Source organism: Corylus avellana, chromosome ca5 (genome assembly GCF_901000735.1).
Source record: "Corylus avellana chromosome ca5, CavTom2PMs-1.0".
NCBI lineage: Eukaryota > Viridiplantae > Streptophyta > Magnoliopsida > Fagales > Betulaceae > Corylus > Corylus avellana.
The window spans coordinates 9,607,756-9,628,668 of record NC_081545.1 but is presented as its reverse complement, the minus strand read 5'-3'; the positions used below and the strand labels follow the sequence as shown (position 1 = coordinate 9,628,668).

The window sequence follows — 20,913 nt, the reverse complement described above, 5'->3', positions numbered from 1 at the left end:
TACAGCCTGTAATTAGCTAGACAATTCCTATATAACATGAGAAACCCTCACATTGAGAGGTATTCAGTACAATTGACATGGTATCAAAGCCATCATCTAAATTAGGGTTATTTTCAATTACTTGTTGAGGGGCGTAGGAATTGTCAAGCTTGGGTTGGGACTGGGTTGTTTTTTTTTTGTGGCGGTCGATAACTTTAGGGGAGTTGTCGATCATTCTGGTGGGTTCTAAACTGCTATTCGGCAGTTTCTTGGTTTGTGGAGAATCCTAGGTGGTTGTCGGCAGGTTCTGTGCAGTCTTGGAGCGTTCCTGGTGATCTGTGGTGGTTGTTGGCAGAGTCTGTGCAGACGTGGGCTTTCGGCGATCTGTGGTGTTGTCGGTGATCTGGGCTGTCGGAGGTTTGGCACTGTCGGCAGGTTCAAGTGTGGCTGATTTTATTTTGGTGTGGTGCGGTGAGGCAGACTTAGGCTTGCGGGGATCTGGGCTGTCGGAATTTTGGTGCTGCTGGCAGGTTTAGGTGTGGTGCAGTGAGCATGGTGTAGCTGCTGCAGGTTCTGTTGTGGTGTTGAGAGTGGGTGCGGACTGGGCTTGTGGTGTAGCTGCTGCAGGTTCTAGTGTGGTGGACTGGTCTGCGGATCTGTGGGCTTGTGGACTGCTGCAGGTTGCTCTTTGGTGTGTTTGGGCCTGTGGACTGTGCTTGTGGACTGCTGCAGGTTGCTGTTTGGTGAGCTTTGGGCTTGCTGTCCAACAAATCTGGTGGGCCTGTTATTCCTTTATCAGGTTTTATCATTTCTGATTCTATTTTGGTTTCATCATGTCTTCTAGCGAGTCTTTCGGGGTCCGTTTTACTAGAAAAAATTGTTCTACTTGGGAATTCTAGTTTCAATTGTTTGTTATGGGAAAAGAGTTGTGGGGCCATATTAACGGTAGTGATCTAGCCCCTACGGAACCTAAGGAGTTGGCTAAGTGGAAGGTCAAAGATGCACGTGTGATGTCGTGGATCTTAGGGTCTGTCGATCCTCTTATTGTGCTCAATCTAAGACCCTATAAGTCTGCAAAGACTATGTGGGAGTATTTGTTGAAGGTTTATCACCAGGATAATACCGCACGTCGTTTTCAGTTGGAATATGAGATTGCTAATTACACTCAAGGCAATCTCTCCATTCAGGAGTATTTTTCTGGTTTTCAGAATTTGTGGGGAGAATTTTCTGATATGATTTATACGAAGATACCTGCTACATCTATCTCTGCTGTTCAGGCTGTTCATGAGCAAAGCAAGAGAGATCAATTCTTGATGAAATTGCGCCTTGAATTTGAGGTTACTCGCTCAAATTTAATGAATCGCAATCCTTCTCCATCTTTGGATGTTTGTTTTGGAGAATTACTTCGTGAGAAGCAGCGTCTTCTCACACAGGCTACATTCCAGCACGATTCCAACCCAAATCGAGTAGCCTATGCAGTCTATGGGAAAGGGGAGCGCAAGGATATGCGCAAGGTCCAGTATTTCAGCTGCAAGGAGTATGGTCATATTGCCGCCAATTGTGCAAAGAAATCTTGCAATTACTATAAGAAACAGGGCCACTTTATCAAAGAATGTCCCATTCGGCCTCAGAATCGCCAAGCTACCACCTATCAAGCTGCAATGAACACCTCTTCCGCTCCAGTGATGTCCTCAGCATCTTCTTCTGCGGCCGGATCGTCTGTTCTTACTCCTGAAATGGTCCAGCAGATGATTATGTCAGTCTTTTCCGCCTTAGGGCTCCAAGGTAATGGTACTACTCCGTATAAGTCCTGGCTTATTGATTCTGCTGCATCCAATCATATGACTAGATCATCTGATACTCTTTGCAATGTTCGTCCATATCTTGGTTCATCTCATATTCAAGTAGCTAATGGGAGTCCTTTAGCTATTAATGAAGTAGGAGATATCAATCCTTCATTCCGAGATGTTTATGTGTCTCCTGGACTTTCTAATAATCTTATTTCAGTTGGCCAGTTAGTTGAGAAAAACTGTGATGTCCATTTCTCTCGTGATGGTTGTCTTGTGCAGGATTAGGTGTCGGGGAAGATACTCGCGAAGGGGCCTAAAGTTGGCAGACTATTTCCATTGCACTTTTCAATTCCTAGTTGTTTATCTTTGGCTTGTATGACAGTTAACATTCCAAATGAAGTATGGCACAAACGTTTGGGTCATCCAAACTCTGTTATTTTGTCTCATATGTTAAATTTTGGTTTGTTAGACAATAAAGAACGAGTTTCTAAAAAATTTGTCATTTGACTGTTCTGTCTGCAAACTTTGTAAGAGTAAGACACTTTCCTTTTCTTCTCATGGTAGTCGTGCTACAAAATGCTTTGATATTGTGCATAGTGATGTATGGGGCATTTCTCCTGTAATTTCTCATGCTCGATATAAATATTTTGTGGCATTCATAGATGATTTCAGTCGATATACTTGGGTCTATTTTCTTCGGGCTAAATCTGAGGTCCTGTCTGTTTTTAAGACCTTTGTAGCATATATTGAGAATCAATTTTCTACAGGTATTAAGATTTTGAGGTTTGATTTTGGTGGAGAATACATGTCCCACGAATTTCATGATTTCTTACACCACAAAGGAATTGTCTCTGCGCTCTTGTCCTTATACTCCTCAGCAAAATGGGGTGGCGGAACGAAAGAACCGACATCTCTTGGATGTTGTTCGCACCTTATTGCTTGAGTCATCCGTTCCGTCTAAATTTTGGGTTGAGGCATTATCTACTGCAGTTTACTTAATTAATAGACTGCCCTCTCAGGTCTTGAATTTTGATTCTCCTTACTATCGTTTGTATCATCAGCATCCTAGCTATCTTAATCTGCATAATTTTGGATGTGTTTGTTTTGTTCATTTACCTTCTCATGAACGTCACAAACTCTCTACTCAGTCTGATAAATGTGCATTTATGGGTTATAGTATTTCGCACAAGGGTTATGTTTGCTATGATTCTTGTTCTAACAAATTTCGTATATCTCGTAATGTTGTTTTCTTTGAGAATCAATGTTTTTTTTCTACACATGTTAAGTCATTGTCTGAAATTAGTATTCTACCATGTTTTGATGAATTGACTCCTCTCCCTAAACGGTTCAAACCTGGAATTGTGTATACTCGACGTCTACTAACTTTGCCCCTTCCCGAGACTGACCCTTCATCCGAACCTGTTCTGACAACTTCTCCAGAGATTGATTTGTTATCCAAGACAGGTCCGATCAGTTCTCCCACACCTCCTGAGCCTGGTCCTCGACGATCTGCCCGAGTATCACGTCCTCCTGATCAGTATGGTTTTTCTCACACTTCTTTTAATGCTACTTTGTCTTCTATTTCCATCCCTACATGTTTTTTCGAGGCCATTAAACATGAATGTTGGCGAAAAGCGATGGATGAGGAACTTCAGGCTCTCCAGGACAATCAAACATGGGAGGTGGTTCCTTGTCCTTCTAATGTTAAAGCCATCAGTTGTAAATGGGTTTACTCGATTAAGCTCCGCTCTGATGAGACTTTGGATCGGTATAAGGCACGTTTAGTTGCTCTTGGGAATAGACAAGAATATGGGATGGACTATGAGGAGACATTTGCTCCGGTAGCGAAGATGACCACAGTGCGTACGGTTATTTCTATTGCCGCCTCCCAAGGCTGGCCGCTTCACCAGATGGATGTAAAAAATGCTTTTCTTCATAGTGATCTCAAAGAGGATATTTACATGATTCCTCCTCCGGGTTTGTTTTCTTCTCCATCTAGAGCTGTGTGTAAGTTAAAGCGGTCTCTCTATGGCTTAAAACAGGCTCCCCGGGCAAGGTTTGAAAAATTCAGGTCTACGCTGCTTCACTTCTCCTTTGTCCAAAGCCAATATGACTCCTCTTTGTTTTTTTGCAAGACTCCGACTGGTCTCGTTCTTTTACTTGTGTATGTGGATGATATTGTCATTACTGGCACTGACTCCAGTTTGATTGGCCAGCTCAAGCAGAATCTTCAGGCTTCTTTTCATATGAAAGACTTTGGTCCTCTTACGTATTTTTTGGGGTTGGAGGTGCATACCGATTCTTTAGGTATATTCTTGAATCAACACAAATATACCCAGGACTTGATTCGCCTGGCTGGTCTTCAGGATTCTTCTTCGGTGGATACTCCTATGGAGGTTAATGTGAAATTTCGAAATGAGGAGGGTGATCTTCTTTCTGATCCTACTATGTTCCGATAGTTGGTAGGCAGCTTGAACTATTTGACTATTACTTGGCCTGATATTTCCTTCGTTGTCCAGCAGGTTAGCCAATTTATGTAAACTCCACGCCATCTTTATTTAGCTGCGGTTCGTCGTATCATTCGCTATCTTCGGGGGTCACCTAGCCGTGGGTTGTTCTTTCCAACTGGCTCTCCTCTTCGCCTTGTTGCTTATAGTGATGCGGATTGGGCCGGATGTTCTGATACTCAGCGGTCTGTCACGGGTTGATGTATGTTTCTTGGTGATTCTTTGATTTCTTGGAAGAGTAAGAAACAAGCTCGCGTTTCTAAATCATCTACTGAATCCGAATACCGGGCAATGTCTGCTGCTTGTTCTGAGATTGTCTGGCTTCGTGGGCTTCTGGTTGAGCTTGGTTTTTCTCAATCTGATTCTACTCCTCTCCATGCAGATAATACTAGTGCCATTCAAATAGCTGCTAATCCTGTTTACCATGAACGTACGAAGCATATTGAGGTAGACTGTCATTCTATTCGGGAAGCTTTGGACACTCGTGTTATATCTCTTCCTCATGTTTCCACTGATCTCCAGATAGCTGACGTATTCACGAAGGCCATGACACGACAGCGTCATCAGTTCCTTGTGGGCAAATTGATGCTTCTTGATCAACCAGCATCAATTTGAGGGGGGATGTCAATCAGATACGATATATATATTTAGCCATAATTAGTCTCTCTAGTTATGGTATATTTTTGTATTATAGCTATAGTATCTTGTAATTAGTAGGTAGATTTTATATGCCTTATTTGTTCTCCTAAATTGCTGTAATCGCTGAGATACAGCCTGTAATTAGCTAGACAACTCCTATATAATATGAGAAACCCTCACATTGAGAGGTATTCAGTACAATTGACAGGTGTACCATCCCTAGAGTTACATGCCAAAAAAGAGACATTTTCTTATAAGAAAGAGGAGAACCTCAAGTACTAAGCAGGTGTAAGAAGAGTCTCCTAAATACTTACAAGCTAAGGCTTAAGATTTCTAAAAATATACTACAGGGAAGTCTTGCCAATAGCAATTGACCACTCATATGGTCAGTCGCAAAAATAAAGATTTTGGCACAACCATATACAACTCAATACCATTGAATGTACGATTATTTCTTTCTCTGCAAATCATGATATTGTTGATATTTAGAAACTATAAAGATTGCAAACTCAGCAACAGCATAGATAAAGGTAAAAATAATAAGATGGTAAACATACCAAGACATTTAAGTATGTGCCAAGCATTCCAGCTAGGATGAAGATGGTCGCTCGTAATTCCCTAAGACCAAAGTAGAATGAGAAAACATCAAACTAGTTTAACAAAAATTGTTTAACAGAAAAAGTACAATGTAAGAATGCATGTGCATCACAATGTAATACGTATCTACAATGATTATGCGAGTTCTGGTCCCCAGAACTTTATCATCACGAATGGTTTACAGGTGACTTAATCAATCTTCAGGCCCTTGGCACATCAAGACTTAATTTAGGCCTCCGAACATGTATCAAAGCCTACTTTTAGTTGGGCACACCTTAGGGAAATGGGAAGATTATGTTTTCCCCACACTATTAATACTGTTTGTATATCCCAAACTGAATAAAGTTTCCTAATAATAGGGTTCAAGTATGGGGCATGATGATGATACAGGGAAAAGTTCCAATTTATTTCACCCTAGCAAGATAGTTGTTTGCCCTGGATTGATAACTGAAAACTTTATTCATGAGTACCAAAGAAATAAACTACCTTGAAGTGAAGATGCAGATATAAAATGTTCAACAAGTTCCATTTTGTAGATATTTCAGTTCAACAGAATTATTTCATTTTTCTGAATTGCAATTTCAAAAGTTCTGTCCTCTCAACTTTAAAGATATGATCAATAATTTCTTGTGCATATTCCAACAAATAAATGGACGGTTGTGCCAGCCTTCAGTTTGCACCTTGCTACCAATAGATTGAGAACTGTCTTGGGTAAGGTCATTTCCTATTCTCAAAATGCTTTTATTGGGGGTCGGCAAATCCTAGATTCCGTTCTTATTGCAAATGAATGTGTAGATAGTCGCTTGAAATCAGGGGTGCCGGGTGTTCTTTGTAAATTGGATTTGGAAAAGGCCTACGACCATGTAAATTGGGATTTTGTTTTGTACTTGCTGCATAGATGTGGGTTTGGTGGGAGGTGGAGGGCTTGGATAGAGTGGTGTATTAAGACGGTAAGATTCTCTGTTCTTGTGAATGGCTCTCCGGAAGGGTTCTTTAGCAGTTCGAGGGGAATCCGGCAAGGTGATCCTCTCTCTCCGTTATTGTTTGTGCTTGTTATGGAGGCGTTGAGTAAGATGGTGAATGCGACGGTTGATCAAGGCCTTTTGACTGGGTTCTCGGTGGGTAATAGGGTCTTGTCGGAGTTGATGGTCTCTCATTCCTTATTTGCGGATGACACTTTGATTTTTTGTGAAGATTCTATCGAGCAAATCCGGTATGTTCGTCTCATCCTCTTATGTTTTGAAGCTGTTTCGGGTTTGAGAGTGAATCTTGGAAAGTCAAAGATTGTGGCCATTGGTGAGGTGGAGAACATTGGGGGCTTAGCTAACATCCTTGGGTGTAATGTTGCTGATTTGCCTATGAAGTATTTGGGTCTCCCTCTTGGGGCATCGTTCAAGGATACGGCTATGTGGAATGAAGTGATTGAAAAGATGGAGCGTCAGATGGCAGGTTGGAAGAGAATGTATCTTTCTAAAGGAGGTCGTTTAACCCTCATCAAGAGCACTTTGGCTAATCTTCCGACTTACTTTTTGTCATTGTTTCCGATTCCTGTTAGTGTAGCTAAAAGGATCGAGAAAGTCCAAAGAGATTTCTTGTGGGGAGGAGGTATGGGGGATGAGCCCAAGTTGCATCTTGTAAGTTGGAATCAAGTTTGCAGCCCTCTTAGATATGGTGGTCTTGGCATTCGGAAGATGTACCAGTTTAACCAAGCTCTTTTGGGGAAATGGCTTTGGAGATACGCAAATGAGAACGGGGCTCTTTGGTGTAATTTGATCAAAGCTAAGTATGGAGATCAAGAAGGTGGGTGGAGCACGAAGGAGGTCTTGGGCTCTCATGGTGTGGGTCTATGGAAGCATATTCGTAAAGGGTGGAATTTCTTTGCCAAAGGTATTCGTTTTGAGGTGGGGGAGGGTTCGAAAGTCAGATTCTGGCATGATATTTGGTGTGGGGATAATTCTTTGAAGCAAGCTTTTCCGTCCTTATACAGTATCGCCAGACACAAAGAAGCTTGGGTGAAGGATAATTTTATTGGGAGGAATGGGGTCATGGAGTGGAATGTCATTTTTGTTCGATCGGTCCAAGATTGGGAGATGGATTTGATTTCTCCTTTTTTTGATCGGTTGTATTCTTGCAAGGTCTCCCTAGGCAGTGCAGATCGTATTTGCTGGTCTTCGTCTAAGAAGGGCAAGTTCGAGGTTAAGTCGTTCTATAAGGCCTTGTCCATTTCTAATCAAGAGGAGTTTCCTTGGAAGAGCATCTGGCGTACTAAGGCGCCTCAACGGGTGGCTTTTTTCGGATGGACTGTGGCCTTAGGCAAAATTTTGACTCATGATACGCTGCGTAAGAGGAACATAGTGGTTATGGAGTGGTGTTGTATGTGCAAGAAGACCGGAGAGTCCGTTGATCACCTGCTTCTCCATTGTGAGCTCGCAAGTGCTCTTTGGCACATGATTTTTCAGCGTTTTGGGTTGCATTGGGTCATGCCTTGGAGGGTGAGGGCCTTGTTTGCTAGCTGGTGGTCGGGAGGACGTTCTCGAAGCGCGGTTGTGTGGAAGATGATACCTCTGTGTCTTATGTGGTGTATTTGGAATGAAAGAAATGCTAGATGTTTTGAAAATTCCACTAGGACCATAGAGGAATTGACTCATTTCTTCCTCTTTACTCTTTACTCTTGGACGGCCGCTTGGCTAGCTTCTTTAGTGATTAGTTTCTCTGATTTTCTTTTTCATTTCTCCCCCTCCTAGGCGCTCTCTATTTATACTTCCCGTGTATATGGGTTGCGCCCCTCTGCGCTCTTTTTTATATATTCATTACTTATCAAAAAAAAAAGATATTCTAAGCAAAATTGGTCTTTATATAATGCATCTTTGGCATATAATTCCTATTTGTCCTCTATAACCTTCCACCATAATAACTCATCCTTCATTTAACTGCCCCAGGTCTCCTCAAATAGAACTGAATTCAATTGAAGACCAGGGATGAAAAGGTCCTATTGTTCTTTTTGATAAGCAATAAAAATTTTATTAGAAAAGAAAGGATCAAGTACAAAATGGGAAAACACTAAGTTCCCTAAGGAAATTACAACCAAAAATTCCAAAAAAAAAAAAAAAAAATGTAGGAAAGAATCACAATGAATACCTCCTTTAATCCATGTTGTAGGATTTGCATGGAAGAAACTAGAGAAAGAGAAGGCCAACTTCGAATCTTTCTTTGGTTTCTTATATATTGTAAAATTCAATACAATGACCAAAACACCCTTGTAACAAATCCCTGTCACCAACGTATTCTTTTAACCATTACAAGCTCTTCAAACACTCCCCTCAAGCTAGAGCATATATATCATATAAACCCAGCTTGAAACAAATAAACTCTAACCACTTTCAACACAAGGATTTTGTAAACATGCTAGCTAACTGGTCTTCAGACTTCACGAATTGTGTAGATATATCTCCTCTGAGTATCTTATCTTGACTAAAATGACAATGAACCTCAATATGCTTGGTCCTTTCATGAAAAAATGGGTTAGATGCAATATGTAGAGCAGCCTAGTTATCTCAAAACAATCTGAGAGGAGTAGGAGGTGAGAATCCAAATTTCTAGAGAAAATGTTGTAACCACGTCAACTCACTTGCAGTATGAGACATTGCCATGTAATCTACTTCAACACTAGACCATGAAACTACTTTTGTTTCTTACTTTTCTAAAAGACCAAATAATCGCCTAAGAATGTACAATATCCTGTAGTAGATTGTTTATCTAAGGGAAAACCTGCTCAATCTGTACCAGTAAAACTTTTCTACCCTAAGATGTTCGTTTGGTCTATACAATATCCAAGACCAAGGGCTCTCTTCAAATACCGAATAATACGAGTAACAGCTTCCCAATATGAAGCCCTAGGAGCCTCCAAGAACTGACTAACAACAGTAATTGCATATGAGATATCTAGACTGGTAATAGTAAGACAATTCAACTTTCCAACTAGGCGACAATACCTGCCAGGATCTTCAAATAATTCCCCCTCATCCTTTAATAATTTTTTATTAGCATCTAATCTAATCTCACAAGGATCTTTGAAATGGATTTTTAGCGATTTTACGTAAGCTTTGCATAGTGATATGTACAACTATTTTTCTAACAATTTCCTACATACTACAAAGTGGAACGGCCTCCAAAACCACACTACTCACACCATTACGAGAACTCCCTTTCCAACACACTAACATCTCCATAATCCATTGCACCCCATCATAGAGAGATAAAGTAATGACCACAACTAACATGCAACAATGCCAACCTTTCAATCACAAAGAATGCCAATTTTAGCACAAGAAAAATGCAATTTGTTTAGAAATCATCTCACATCAATAATGCTCACTTATACTTTTCAAAAGAAATAATGCTCACTTATAAGGATAAATAGTAATTGTATGATCCCAATTGAACTCTCTAAAATTATTATAAGTCTTAACTAATTGGAAGAAAAATTTTATTTGTTATCCCATGCAACCACTACTACATGTGAACAGTATGACTTGATGAATCAGAGCACTTCCTTGGACAACATACAATGCTAATCAAATCATCTGAGGTTCACTTTAAATGCAGAGCATAAGCACAAAGTAAGTTCTTTGATTACCCTACCTCAACACTCAAACTTTTGGAAGACATGTGAAGGGAAATCCTTTAAGTAATTGCATGCTCATAGAATTCTTAATGATGCACTTCTATTTCAAATTGACACTTTTGCTAGTGTACCGAGTTACTGACAAACTAAGTGGCTCCCTACAAGACCGTGGAAGGTTGTTTGATAGTACTCATGTGAAAAGGTATATTACTTGTTAAAAGATTAATTAAATGATTAAATTCATAATTTTCTATTAGTTTAAGCTTTTGGAATAACCAATAATTTAATATGATATCAGAGCAAAGGTCCTAAGTTTAAACATTGTCTCTATCATTCACCTTACATTTCAATTAAATGTTCCACGTGTTAGGCCACACTAATTGAAACCCACACGCGAGAAAACTCTTAGAATATTAATTAAATGATTAAATTTATCATTTTCTATTTGGGACAACTGATGATTTAATATTACTAAAAATTGCTACATCCTTCATGGTTAAGGAAATTTGAATTGTAGCATATTAACATATTGGTTAGGAAAAGTTCTACAAGGTTCCTACTTGTTCTAGGGTTTTCCAAAGCCTATTAATAGTTCGGGTGTTATAGAATCAGCCTAGTGATAAATAAAAGCTGAAGAGTTTTGAAAAAGTTTCTCGTCTTTCTTTGTCTCCCCTCCTCTTCCCTCTCTTCTCTTATATATTTATCATAGACACGGAAGTTGCATTGTTCTGTCCTACTCTCATTTTCATTCTAATATCTCTTTCTTATTCTCCAACTCTCTTTCTTTTCTCACCATGAAAAAATATATTTTTTTTTTTTTTGTAGATCTAGTGTTTTAACTGCAATTATTACGTTTCAAAGCATAAGTTTATAAGATAAACATCTGCCCAATCAGTGTGCATGCCTATGATTATTTGAGTCTAAATTCTAGACACACACACATGGGTAGTTCAAATGAAAAAGAAAATTTTGTTTTATCACCCATTACCTGAAGTTCAGCATGAAAAGCACAACTCTGATATATGGGGCAATTCTGAGAGGAAGATAATCAAAGGCCACTGGTGACAAATATAGAGCATAAACCAGTATATCAGCAACCAAAATTAACAGGCAAGTCACCTGAAAAGCCGACAAAAGAATTGTTACGATCAGACAAGAGGAACAAATTATCATGACATTACACTTTCAGAGGATAAATCAGAATTTGTTAGCCTGGTTTTTTCTTTATACCAGATTTTTCTTTTCCTTCTCTGGCTCATATACAAAAGTCTCAACGTATGAATTGCACTCTGAACTGAAAGATCATATAATTTGTAAGATACACTGTTTCTTATCTTTATGAATCCTGTTGATCATTTTATTCTTGATGCTGCTGTAGCTTCTGGTGCTTTAAAAAGAATTCAGACATCTGTGGTAACACACTCTAGGAGGCTCCATTTACTTTCTGTGAAGGATATTTCATTACTTACAACCACATTCCCTTTTCAACAAATTATTCATCTCTATCTCTGCACAGCCTAGAATCCTAGACAATTCTTTTAGGCAATTTTCTAAGCCATAAAAAACTCAACTGCATACAGGTTTTTCATATACTGAAGGCACATTCAGGCTGTCTTACATGATCAATACTTTTACCTTGATTAAACCAACTCCTAATCGGAACGCTTTCTATAAATCCACTTGCTAACCTTCTCCTTTTTCAGACTGCATTTCATGAGTTCAACATCAAGTAAAGAAATAAGTTTTTTTTTTTTTTTTTTATAAGTAATGTTGTATATATCAAAAAGCAGAGGGGCGCAACCCTAGTACACAAGCAAAGATGAACCATCTTCCACATGACAACACTCCAAGAGCGACCCCCCGTCCACCAGCAGGCAAACAAATCCATCACACGATCATAACCCAAGACAAACCAAAGCGACTAAAGATGGCATTTCATAAGGCACTGGTGACCTCACAATGGAGGAGAAGATGATCAAAGGACTCCTCGTTCAATTTACACAAGCAGCACCTATTAACCACAATGAGATATCTTTTCCTAAGGTTGTCCATAGTAAGAATTTTCCATAGAGTCACCGGCCAAGCAAAAAAAAACCACTTTCAAGGGAGCCTTGGTCCGCCAAACACTCTTCCAAGGGAAATGAAGATTTTCTTTACAAGCTAGGATCTTGTAAAAGGATCTAACATCAACGTTCCCTTTGCAAGACGGGGGGGACCCACCAAATCATGTCCTCCCCTTCTCTTCTCACTCTATGGGAATACAACAAGGTATAGAAGGAGGCTAGAGCATCCACTTCCCAATCGTGAGCCAAGCGAAAAAAGGTACATTCTACTGAAGGGAGCCACTCGAACAGTCCATGTTAACTGCAACAGTCGCATCCTTCACACGAGCAATGTTATATAAAACTGAAAACGCTTCCTTGAGACTCGACTCACCACACCACACATCAAACCGAAATCTGATCTTGGACCCATCTCCCGGTTCAAATCTACTATGACTCGAAAACAGCCTACACCCTCTTCTAATATACTTCCAAAGCCCCCACCCCATGCGACCCTAAGGGATCAATAGAGCACCATCTGCCCCAATCATAATTGAATTTGGCTTCCACCACAACTTTCCACCAAGCCTCTCTCTCATGCACATAACGCCACATCCACTTCCCTAAAAGGGCTCTATTGAACAATCTCAAGTTCTGAATCCTTAAACCACCCTTATAAATAGGAGAGCAAACCTTGGGCCAACTAATCAGGTGATATTTAAATTCTTCACCTATCCCACCCATAAAAAATCTTGTTGGAGCTTCTCTATACGATTTTCCATAGAAGCGGGAATGGGAAAGAGAGACATGAAATATGTAGGTAAGTTGGAAAAAGTACTCTTTATGAGGGTAACCCTACCAGCCTTGGATAGATACATCATTTTCCAACTAGCCAACCGACGCTCAATCTTTTCCACAATGCCGTCCCAAATAGACTTAGCCTTAAAGCAAGCCCCAGAGAGAGACCAAGATACTTCAAAGGCAAAGAGGACGTCCCGCAACCTATAATGCCAGCCAGCTCATCCACATTATCCACATTTCCCACTTGAACCAAAACTAACTTGGCCATATTCACCTTCAAACTAGAAACAGCTTCAAAACATACGAATAGAATAACACACGCTTCTAAGAAGCGAAGGTGATCAGAGATGGCCCCACAGAATACCAAATAATCATTCGCAAACAACAAAGAGAAATATTAATTATCTCGGAAAGTCTAGACCCCACAGAGAAGCCTAAGAGAAAACAATTGTCAATAGTAGCAATGATCATTCTACTTAAAGCCTCCATGACAATAACAAACAGAAAAAGAGGCAAAGGATCGCCCCGTCTCACCCCACGAGCGCTACTCAAGAAGCCGGATGGAATGCCATTAACCAATACGGAGAAGCGCAACCACAAAATGCAATGCACTATCCAAGAGCATCATTTCTCCCCAAAACTGCACCTTCTCAGCAAATACAACAACTTCCAATTGATGTGATCATAGGCTTTCTCCATATCCGGCTTGCAAAGATCCCCTGGTTCACCAGACTTGATATGGCTATCCAAGCATTTGTTAGCAAGAAGAACTGAATCCAGAATTTGCCTACCTTTAACAAAAGTGTTCTGAGGCTTTGAGATAATCTTCTCCACTATCCTTCTCATTCTATTGGCAAGAACTTTAGTAATGATCTTCGAATCTCGCTTTGTTAAGAGACTCCACATTACCAAACACCTGCTTGTTCCACCTTTTAATATCAACCTTTTAAGGCCTTCAGTTTTTGGGCCAAGATGAAGCTAGGAAAACCTTGAAAACGATAATACAACCACCAATGCCTCATCCTATCCACAAACCCATCGCCACATATTCTCAAACTTGAAAGATCTTTTACCCCAACACCCCTCCCCCCCCCCTCCTTGAAATCTAGTAGAATAGGGAAATGATCGAAGCACAATCTAGGAACCCTCTTCTTAAGCATACCAAGATACTTGGCTTCCCAATCCAAAAACACGATGAAATAGACAAGTAAACAACCCCCCAGCTAGGGGAAGATCCATAAAACCCTTCTCTGAAATAAAGTTCGAGAACTCTATTATTGCGGGACTAAGAGGAGCAACCCCCGATCTTTTGCACGGAAAACGAATGACATTGAAATCACCACCAATGCACCAAGGCAAATCCCACCAACTAATAAGACCAGCCAATTCCTCCTAAAGGGACCTTCTGACATTATCAAGATTAGGACCATATTCCACCACAAAAGCCCAAGCAAAATCATCCACGACATTTCTTAAAGAACAGGCGACAACAAACTCCCCCATACAAACCTCAATCTTCTTCACCACCCTCCTATCCCACATCAACAAAATACCATAGAGGCCCTCTAAAAGCAACATAACACCACTCGGCATGATGACAACCCCACAAGCTTCTCATGATACTGCTAGAAATAATCTCCATTTTAGTTTCCTGCTAGCAAATGATGTCCGCCTTCCACTACCTTAGAAGATTCCTGACTCTCAGGCGCTTACCACCCTCATTTAACCCTCTAATGTTCCACGATAGCAACTTAGGCTTCATAAATAATCTCTTTGAGCCCTCCCCTTTTTCTTCTATAAGTAAAGATCTTATTTAAAGAGGGCATACCCTGGTGCATGCGAAGTATACAAGTGAAACCCAAAAAAGTTCGACAATAGTGTCTTAAGGTGCAAAATGGTCACTCAAGAAGCACCATGCACATTTAAAAAATGCATCCAAAATAAGAATATGAAGATGAATAAGTGGAAATACAAGGATGAGGTTAAGTCAGCCAAGATAATATGGACATGGTCATGAACCAACCAAGAGCTAGGCGCATTTCTATTCAAGCTAAAGGTACATAAGAATATAATGACAACCAAAGAGAAAATTGGCTAAAGCAGCATGAAAAGTCAAGTGCATGGTTGATAATCTAAGAACACGACATGAACAAGTAAAGAGGTCAACCCCATGAAAAGCTTTACTTTCTTTAGTGAACTTCTCAGCCATGAGTCAATAATTTAAATCCCTAGCATAAGCCATAGACAAAACTATCTAACAAACAAAAAGCCTCTTGGTAGTAAAAACAATAAAAAATAGATGATTTGTCAGTTTTATACTTTTTGGAACGTCAAAAAAAACTATACGATAAAGAAATATGGAAGGAAGTACCTTTAACCAATTAAGAGGATTTCTCCAATAGAGATGGTACCCTTCGTATGAAATTGGAAAGAAAGTATGTATCACAAGTAAGATGAGAGTTATGCCCTGCATAAGAAAGTAAAAACTTATGCAACTTGCAAAAGACTGGCTATCTAATACTACATACCAAGGAAACATGTGGAAAAGAACAAAGATATGAAAATCTCAACGACAGAGGTGAGAAGCTCACCCTAGAAATCTAGCGACATGTCTAACGTAAAAAACTCTGCAGTTCAAGTCATCCCCACAAGATTGACTCAACATAATTTTGATTAATATTTTGATTTTTTTTTTTTTTTTCTATTGTTTTAAACCATGAGTGAATACTATCACTAATACTATTTATACTAGCACTTATACTACTAAAATTATATTCAAACTTACGTTCTATATGCAACATATGTCTATAATCATCTTTCTCAATCAAGACCTACTAACAAGTCATTTTCCGATAACATGGTGGGCCTTCTCTATAGCCGAAGACTCATCTGTAGGTGTAGGAGGCTTGGGCTCTAAGCACAAAGTCACATTCCATGCATCCCAGCATAATATCCAGGCTCATTTTCCATGAACTGTAATTAGAACTAAATCCGATAATAATCAAGCTACAAATAAAGGCACCTTGAAAACATCATTAGCAAGCGATCATAGTGTTTAAAAATGATCACCTAACAACCCTAACCCATGATTCAATATCCTTTCCAAGAAACAATCTACCATTATAGTCTGTCTTTTTTCTTTTCTTTTTTAACCAAAACAGACACTCCCCATCAGGGATCAAACTCGAGAGGTTCTGAACAAAAGAGAAAAATTGAGGATTTTGTTCCTTTAAGACAGATGTTTAAACTATCTAAGAAACTTTCTACCAATCATAAAAATCTTTTTTCTTTTTAGGTTTAAATTTCATTTGCAATTGATTTATGGGAGCATGTACAAACTACAAATTGCAGAAAAAAAAATTTATATATATATATTTGAAGTTTCTTCCCCAAATAACAGCTGCTTAGACAGATGCTAAACTTTTCCTCATTTATTGCCTACTCTTGAGAAACATTCAGCATTTCCTCAAAATCTTGTGAATTAAATATCTAAATCTCATTCCAACCCGTAATAAAAAATAAAATAAATCTAAATATCTGTAATTTCTTTTTGGAGATACTACTTTAAAATAAATATTGAAATTTTCTATTCAACATGCGCCCCTACTTAATATGTGCCAATTACTTTCTAGCACATGCCCATCATGGTTTGTTTATATAATCTAATATATTTCAACCATGACGATAAATTTATGTCCGAACCACATACTCCAGAGGACAACAAACTCCAATCATGTCAAATTTATAAATTAACCACTTGGAATATGAAGATAGCAAGACGAGAGAACAAATTCTAAATAGAAGTGGCTTTGTCCTAGTCTCCTAGAAATGGTTCCTTCATTTTATTTGCAGTTCCAGCCATCCATAATACCCTAAATCTTATGTGTGTGTGTGTGCACTAAAACTCGCAGTGAATATATTCATAGCATTTCAGGACACAAAGACAGAAAGCACATATATATATATATACGACTTATGTTCAACTAGCTCCAATAGAATGTAGAGGAATAAAATTTATTGATACAATAGTAACAAATGTCATAAATAGTCTACAAGTCATATATAATTTTTCTGACATACTACTCTTACCTCATAGATGAGAGTCTCTGCACCAGTTAAGTAGGGCAACTGCCCAAGATAAAAGTACTCCCTATCGTCACAAGAATACGTAGAATAGTTTGTACACCACAAAGGTTTCTGCACACAGTTAAGCAACTTAAGAATAAACACATACCCACCCAGAAAAAAAAAAAAAAAAAAAAAAGGGAGGAATAAAGAAATTCCTTGACAGGACTATCCAGGATTCTTATTATTTTTGCCTTAAGGCCTTATACCAATGCACAGAATGGAAATGCAAACAATAGCAACCAAAATTAAAGAAAAAAAAAAGAAAGAAAGAAAGAAAAGTACTAACCTCTAAGAAATTTAGGACTATCAATGCAAAGTAAGTGAGGGACCAGATGATATCAAATCGAGTAAATATGAAGTATAACTTTGCAGCATTCTGGAAGTTTGATTGATCAAGAATTTGCTCAGGTAGACCAATACCATCTTCAGCCTGCAGAATGTATCAAACCATAAAAAGTAATTAATTGTTTGGAAAAAAAAAAAAAAAAAATTGAGAATAAGAACATTAATGAAGAAATGAGAAAAAAAATATCAGATATTTTATATAGAAGTTCATAAAGCAAGACTAGACATGATTATAGTTTCTATTTATTTCTTTTTTTGTTACAATTCATAAGTCTTCCAAATAAAAAATAAAAAAAAATTCCAATGGTTAAAACAACGGAAACATCACAAGGATGAAAGAAAAGACAAACAGATATACAATAACAAACTTTTTTGGGTTAGTTACATATTTGCAAACTTATTAAAAATAAACTTCGAAAACCATGCAAATTTCCACTCATAAAATGAAAGAAATATTTTTTCAAAATGAAAAAAAAAAAAAAAATAGCAATCGAACTGAAAATGTCAAACAGATTACATACGCCACTCCTTCTATCACAATATATTAGAAATATTAATTTTCATATCACAATCAATTTGAATTCTCATATGAACCTCCTCTCTCTCTCTCTCTCTCTCTTTTTCTTTGTAACTGCATATAACTTGTCTTCATCGAAACCTAGATCAAAATTCCAAAGACAAACCTATTGGGAGCTGATACTAAAATTCAGTATTAACAAGAAGTTTATTAAATATAACATAATAAAAACAACAAAAATATGAGAGCAACGATACATTCTATTGAACATTTAAGCCCAACACTAGTCAACTAAAAACAGAAATACATATACCACCTCCTTTCTCAGTTGCTTACAACATTAATCTTGAATATCCTAAGATCATTTATTACATTGCCAAGTCAATATGATCAAATAATAATCCATTATAAAACAATACTGTCATTAAAGAGTAACCCAGTATAAAGTTCATTCAGAAACTATCAAATCACAACTAAATTTCATTGTAATACACATGCAAAATAGCAAAAGCAGCACTAAAAATTTGATCATTAGGTAACCTGATTGACCATTATCTTTATTGAAGAATAATCCGATTGACCATTCTAGTACTATCAAACAGAAACCATTATAAAAATAACTTCAAACTCAATAAACACTAAACATAATAAACCCATTGACAAACTCAATTCGAAATCATCAAATCACATCGAAATTCTCCACACACACACACACACACACACACAAAAAAAAACAAAAAACCCAAAAACAGTCTTAAACAAATATCACTAAGAATCTAAAATCATTCATTACCCTGTATATAATGTTAAACACAAACCCATTACTGAATTCACCTCAAAATCATCAAGCCACGGCTAAATCCACCACCATAAGTCTCATCCAAAAGAACATAATTCAAATTTGAAGGAACAGACATTTCTACGAATTATGTATTATATCACAACATTGCAGGTGAAATGCAGAAATGAACTAACCAGATCAATCAGTGCCGCAGCCCTTTGATAACGCGAACCATAAGCAATAGCATCAGAGTGTTTATAGTGCCCTCTCCGGCGAACTCCACTTCCACTGCTTTCTCCACCCATCAGAGGCTTCTCCATCTCAGAGAGAATAAAGAAACAGAAACCAAATTACACTTGCACTTTCTTTCAGCCAAAAAAGTCATATACAGTAATACAGAGACAGAGAGGAAGAGACAGGAAGAGACAGGAAGGTGGTGATTTGAGACGTAAAGCGTGCCAGTTATGAAATGAATTCTCATCAATAGAAGACGTGTGAACGTTCGAACCATTCGCTTCTGGTTCCCATGAGCTAGCCCTCACGGCTACTTCCATGCACTCTCCTCTAAGAGATATTTAAATCAAATCAAAACACTTTTTTAGGATCAAATTTATTGGACACAAACATAGGACAAAGTTTATCTCAAAATTGGGTTAAAGAAATTTCCTTCGACCTACTATATAACATATGTCTCTTTAACATGTAAGATGCACATGTTTTTTTAATAGTAAAAACAAAGTTGGAATAAATTTTATTTAAAACTCATGTTCGTCTCACATATTATTAAAAAAAAAAAACACATGTCACTTTCATAGAGTATGTTGAAGAAAATTCCTCTAACCCAGTTTAGAGGAAAACTTTGTCTTTTAAACTATTGTCAAGTGTCTATAAATATTTAAAATTCACATTAAATTTAGTCTAAATTAGTAAACTACTATTAATGACATTAAGAATTTAATGTGCATTGTAAATGTTTATAGACACTTGACACTATTTTAAATGAGTTGGAGGATATTTCCTCCAAACTGATTTGAAATAAATTTCTGTCCAAATTTAAAAATAACTTTCTAAAATCATTATCAAGTATACGAAACTTTTGGGTTCAATTATTTTTTTTTGTTTTGACATGTCGGCACAAGAGGGGTGAGAGAGATTCAAACTAATAATCTTCGCTTCGTTAAGTATGGTTCCAGCCGATTGAGTTACTTTTTATGGACTTTGGGTTCAATTATTAAGCTACTACGCTACTCACAAATAAGTATATAAAATTTAACTAAAATAGAGAGTTAGGTGTAGTTCTTTCAAAAAAAAAACTAATTTTTTAGCTAAAATTAGAAAAAATTTGTTAAGTTTGATGTGAATCATCTCATTATGCTGACTTGACATTCTCCATTTATATAAATATTATTTAAAAATGAAATAATAAATTGACAATCATGCGTGAGCATAGTGGAAATTGGAATAGTGATGGATCATGAGTTATACTATTTAAACTTTTTCTACTCTTATATAATTATATTTCAAGTTGACAAATATTAGTTTATTAGCCACGAAAAAAGCAATTAAGGGTGTGTTATCATTTTATTATGATTTTCTTTTTTTAACGAATCCTAATAAAATCTTTTTATTTGATGGTTTCATACTATTCATTCGTAGGATGATCTCAGAGTATTAATTCTCCAAAACCTGCAAGAATTTTCTTTTTTTAGTAAAGTATGCAGTGGTAGATTCTGGATGCATCCGTTAAGTTGGAACGTTTACAGATGTGACACCATGGATGGAAGTCGGCAAAGGAGCGGGCGGCCTGGATCGATTCGTGTTGAATTCTTGATGGCGAAGGATAAGGATGGAGTTTGACTCAAGAGAAGGCGCCAGCTGCTTCCTTTTCCACCTGTACAAGAAACAATATTGGGACCATCAGCATTAAGTCGGTAGTTCGACTTTTAAAATATGAATTCTTAATAATTCGTTCTGAGTCTTACCGATATTTTAATAGGGTCCGGTCAAATTATGATTCCCTTACATTTAAGGAAGCATTTGTAATTTTTACTGTTTATTATGGTCACCTCAATTAAAAAAATTACAGTTGATTTTTTTCGCTTACCGTAAAGTATTTTTAAAGTTGTGTTTGAGAAATAGAATTTTTAAGTCAAAAAACGTTTT

At 37.7% G+C, this 20,913-nt stretch overlaps 1 protein-coding gene across 1 annotated transcript; it reads right to left on the bottom strand.

Annotated features, from left to right (window-relative positions):
- Positions 1-5,363: 5,363 nt before the first annotated feature.
- Positions 5,364-19,227, bottom strand: LOC132181738 (two pore calcium channel protein 1A-like). The gene is made up of 7 exons (XM_059594976.1): positions 18,945-19,227; positions 17,394-17,537; positions 17,069-17,176; positions 15,351-15,446; positions 11,125-11,255; positions 5,473-5,533; positions 5,364-5,375 (listed from the first exon to the last, which is right to left on the bottom strand). Exons 1-7 carry the CDS (start codon positions 19,068-19,070, stop codon positions 5,364-5,366), a joined length of 678 nt encoding a protein of 225 aa, XP_059450959.1. The 5' UTR covers positions 19,071-19,227.
- Positions 19,228-20,913: the final 1,686 nt, after the last annotated feature.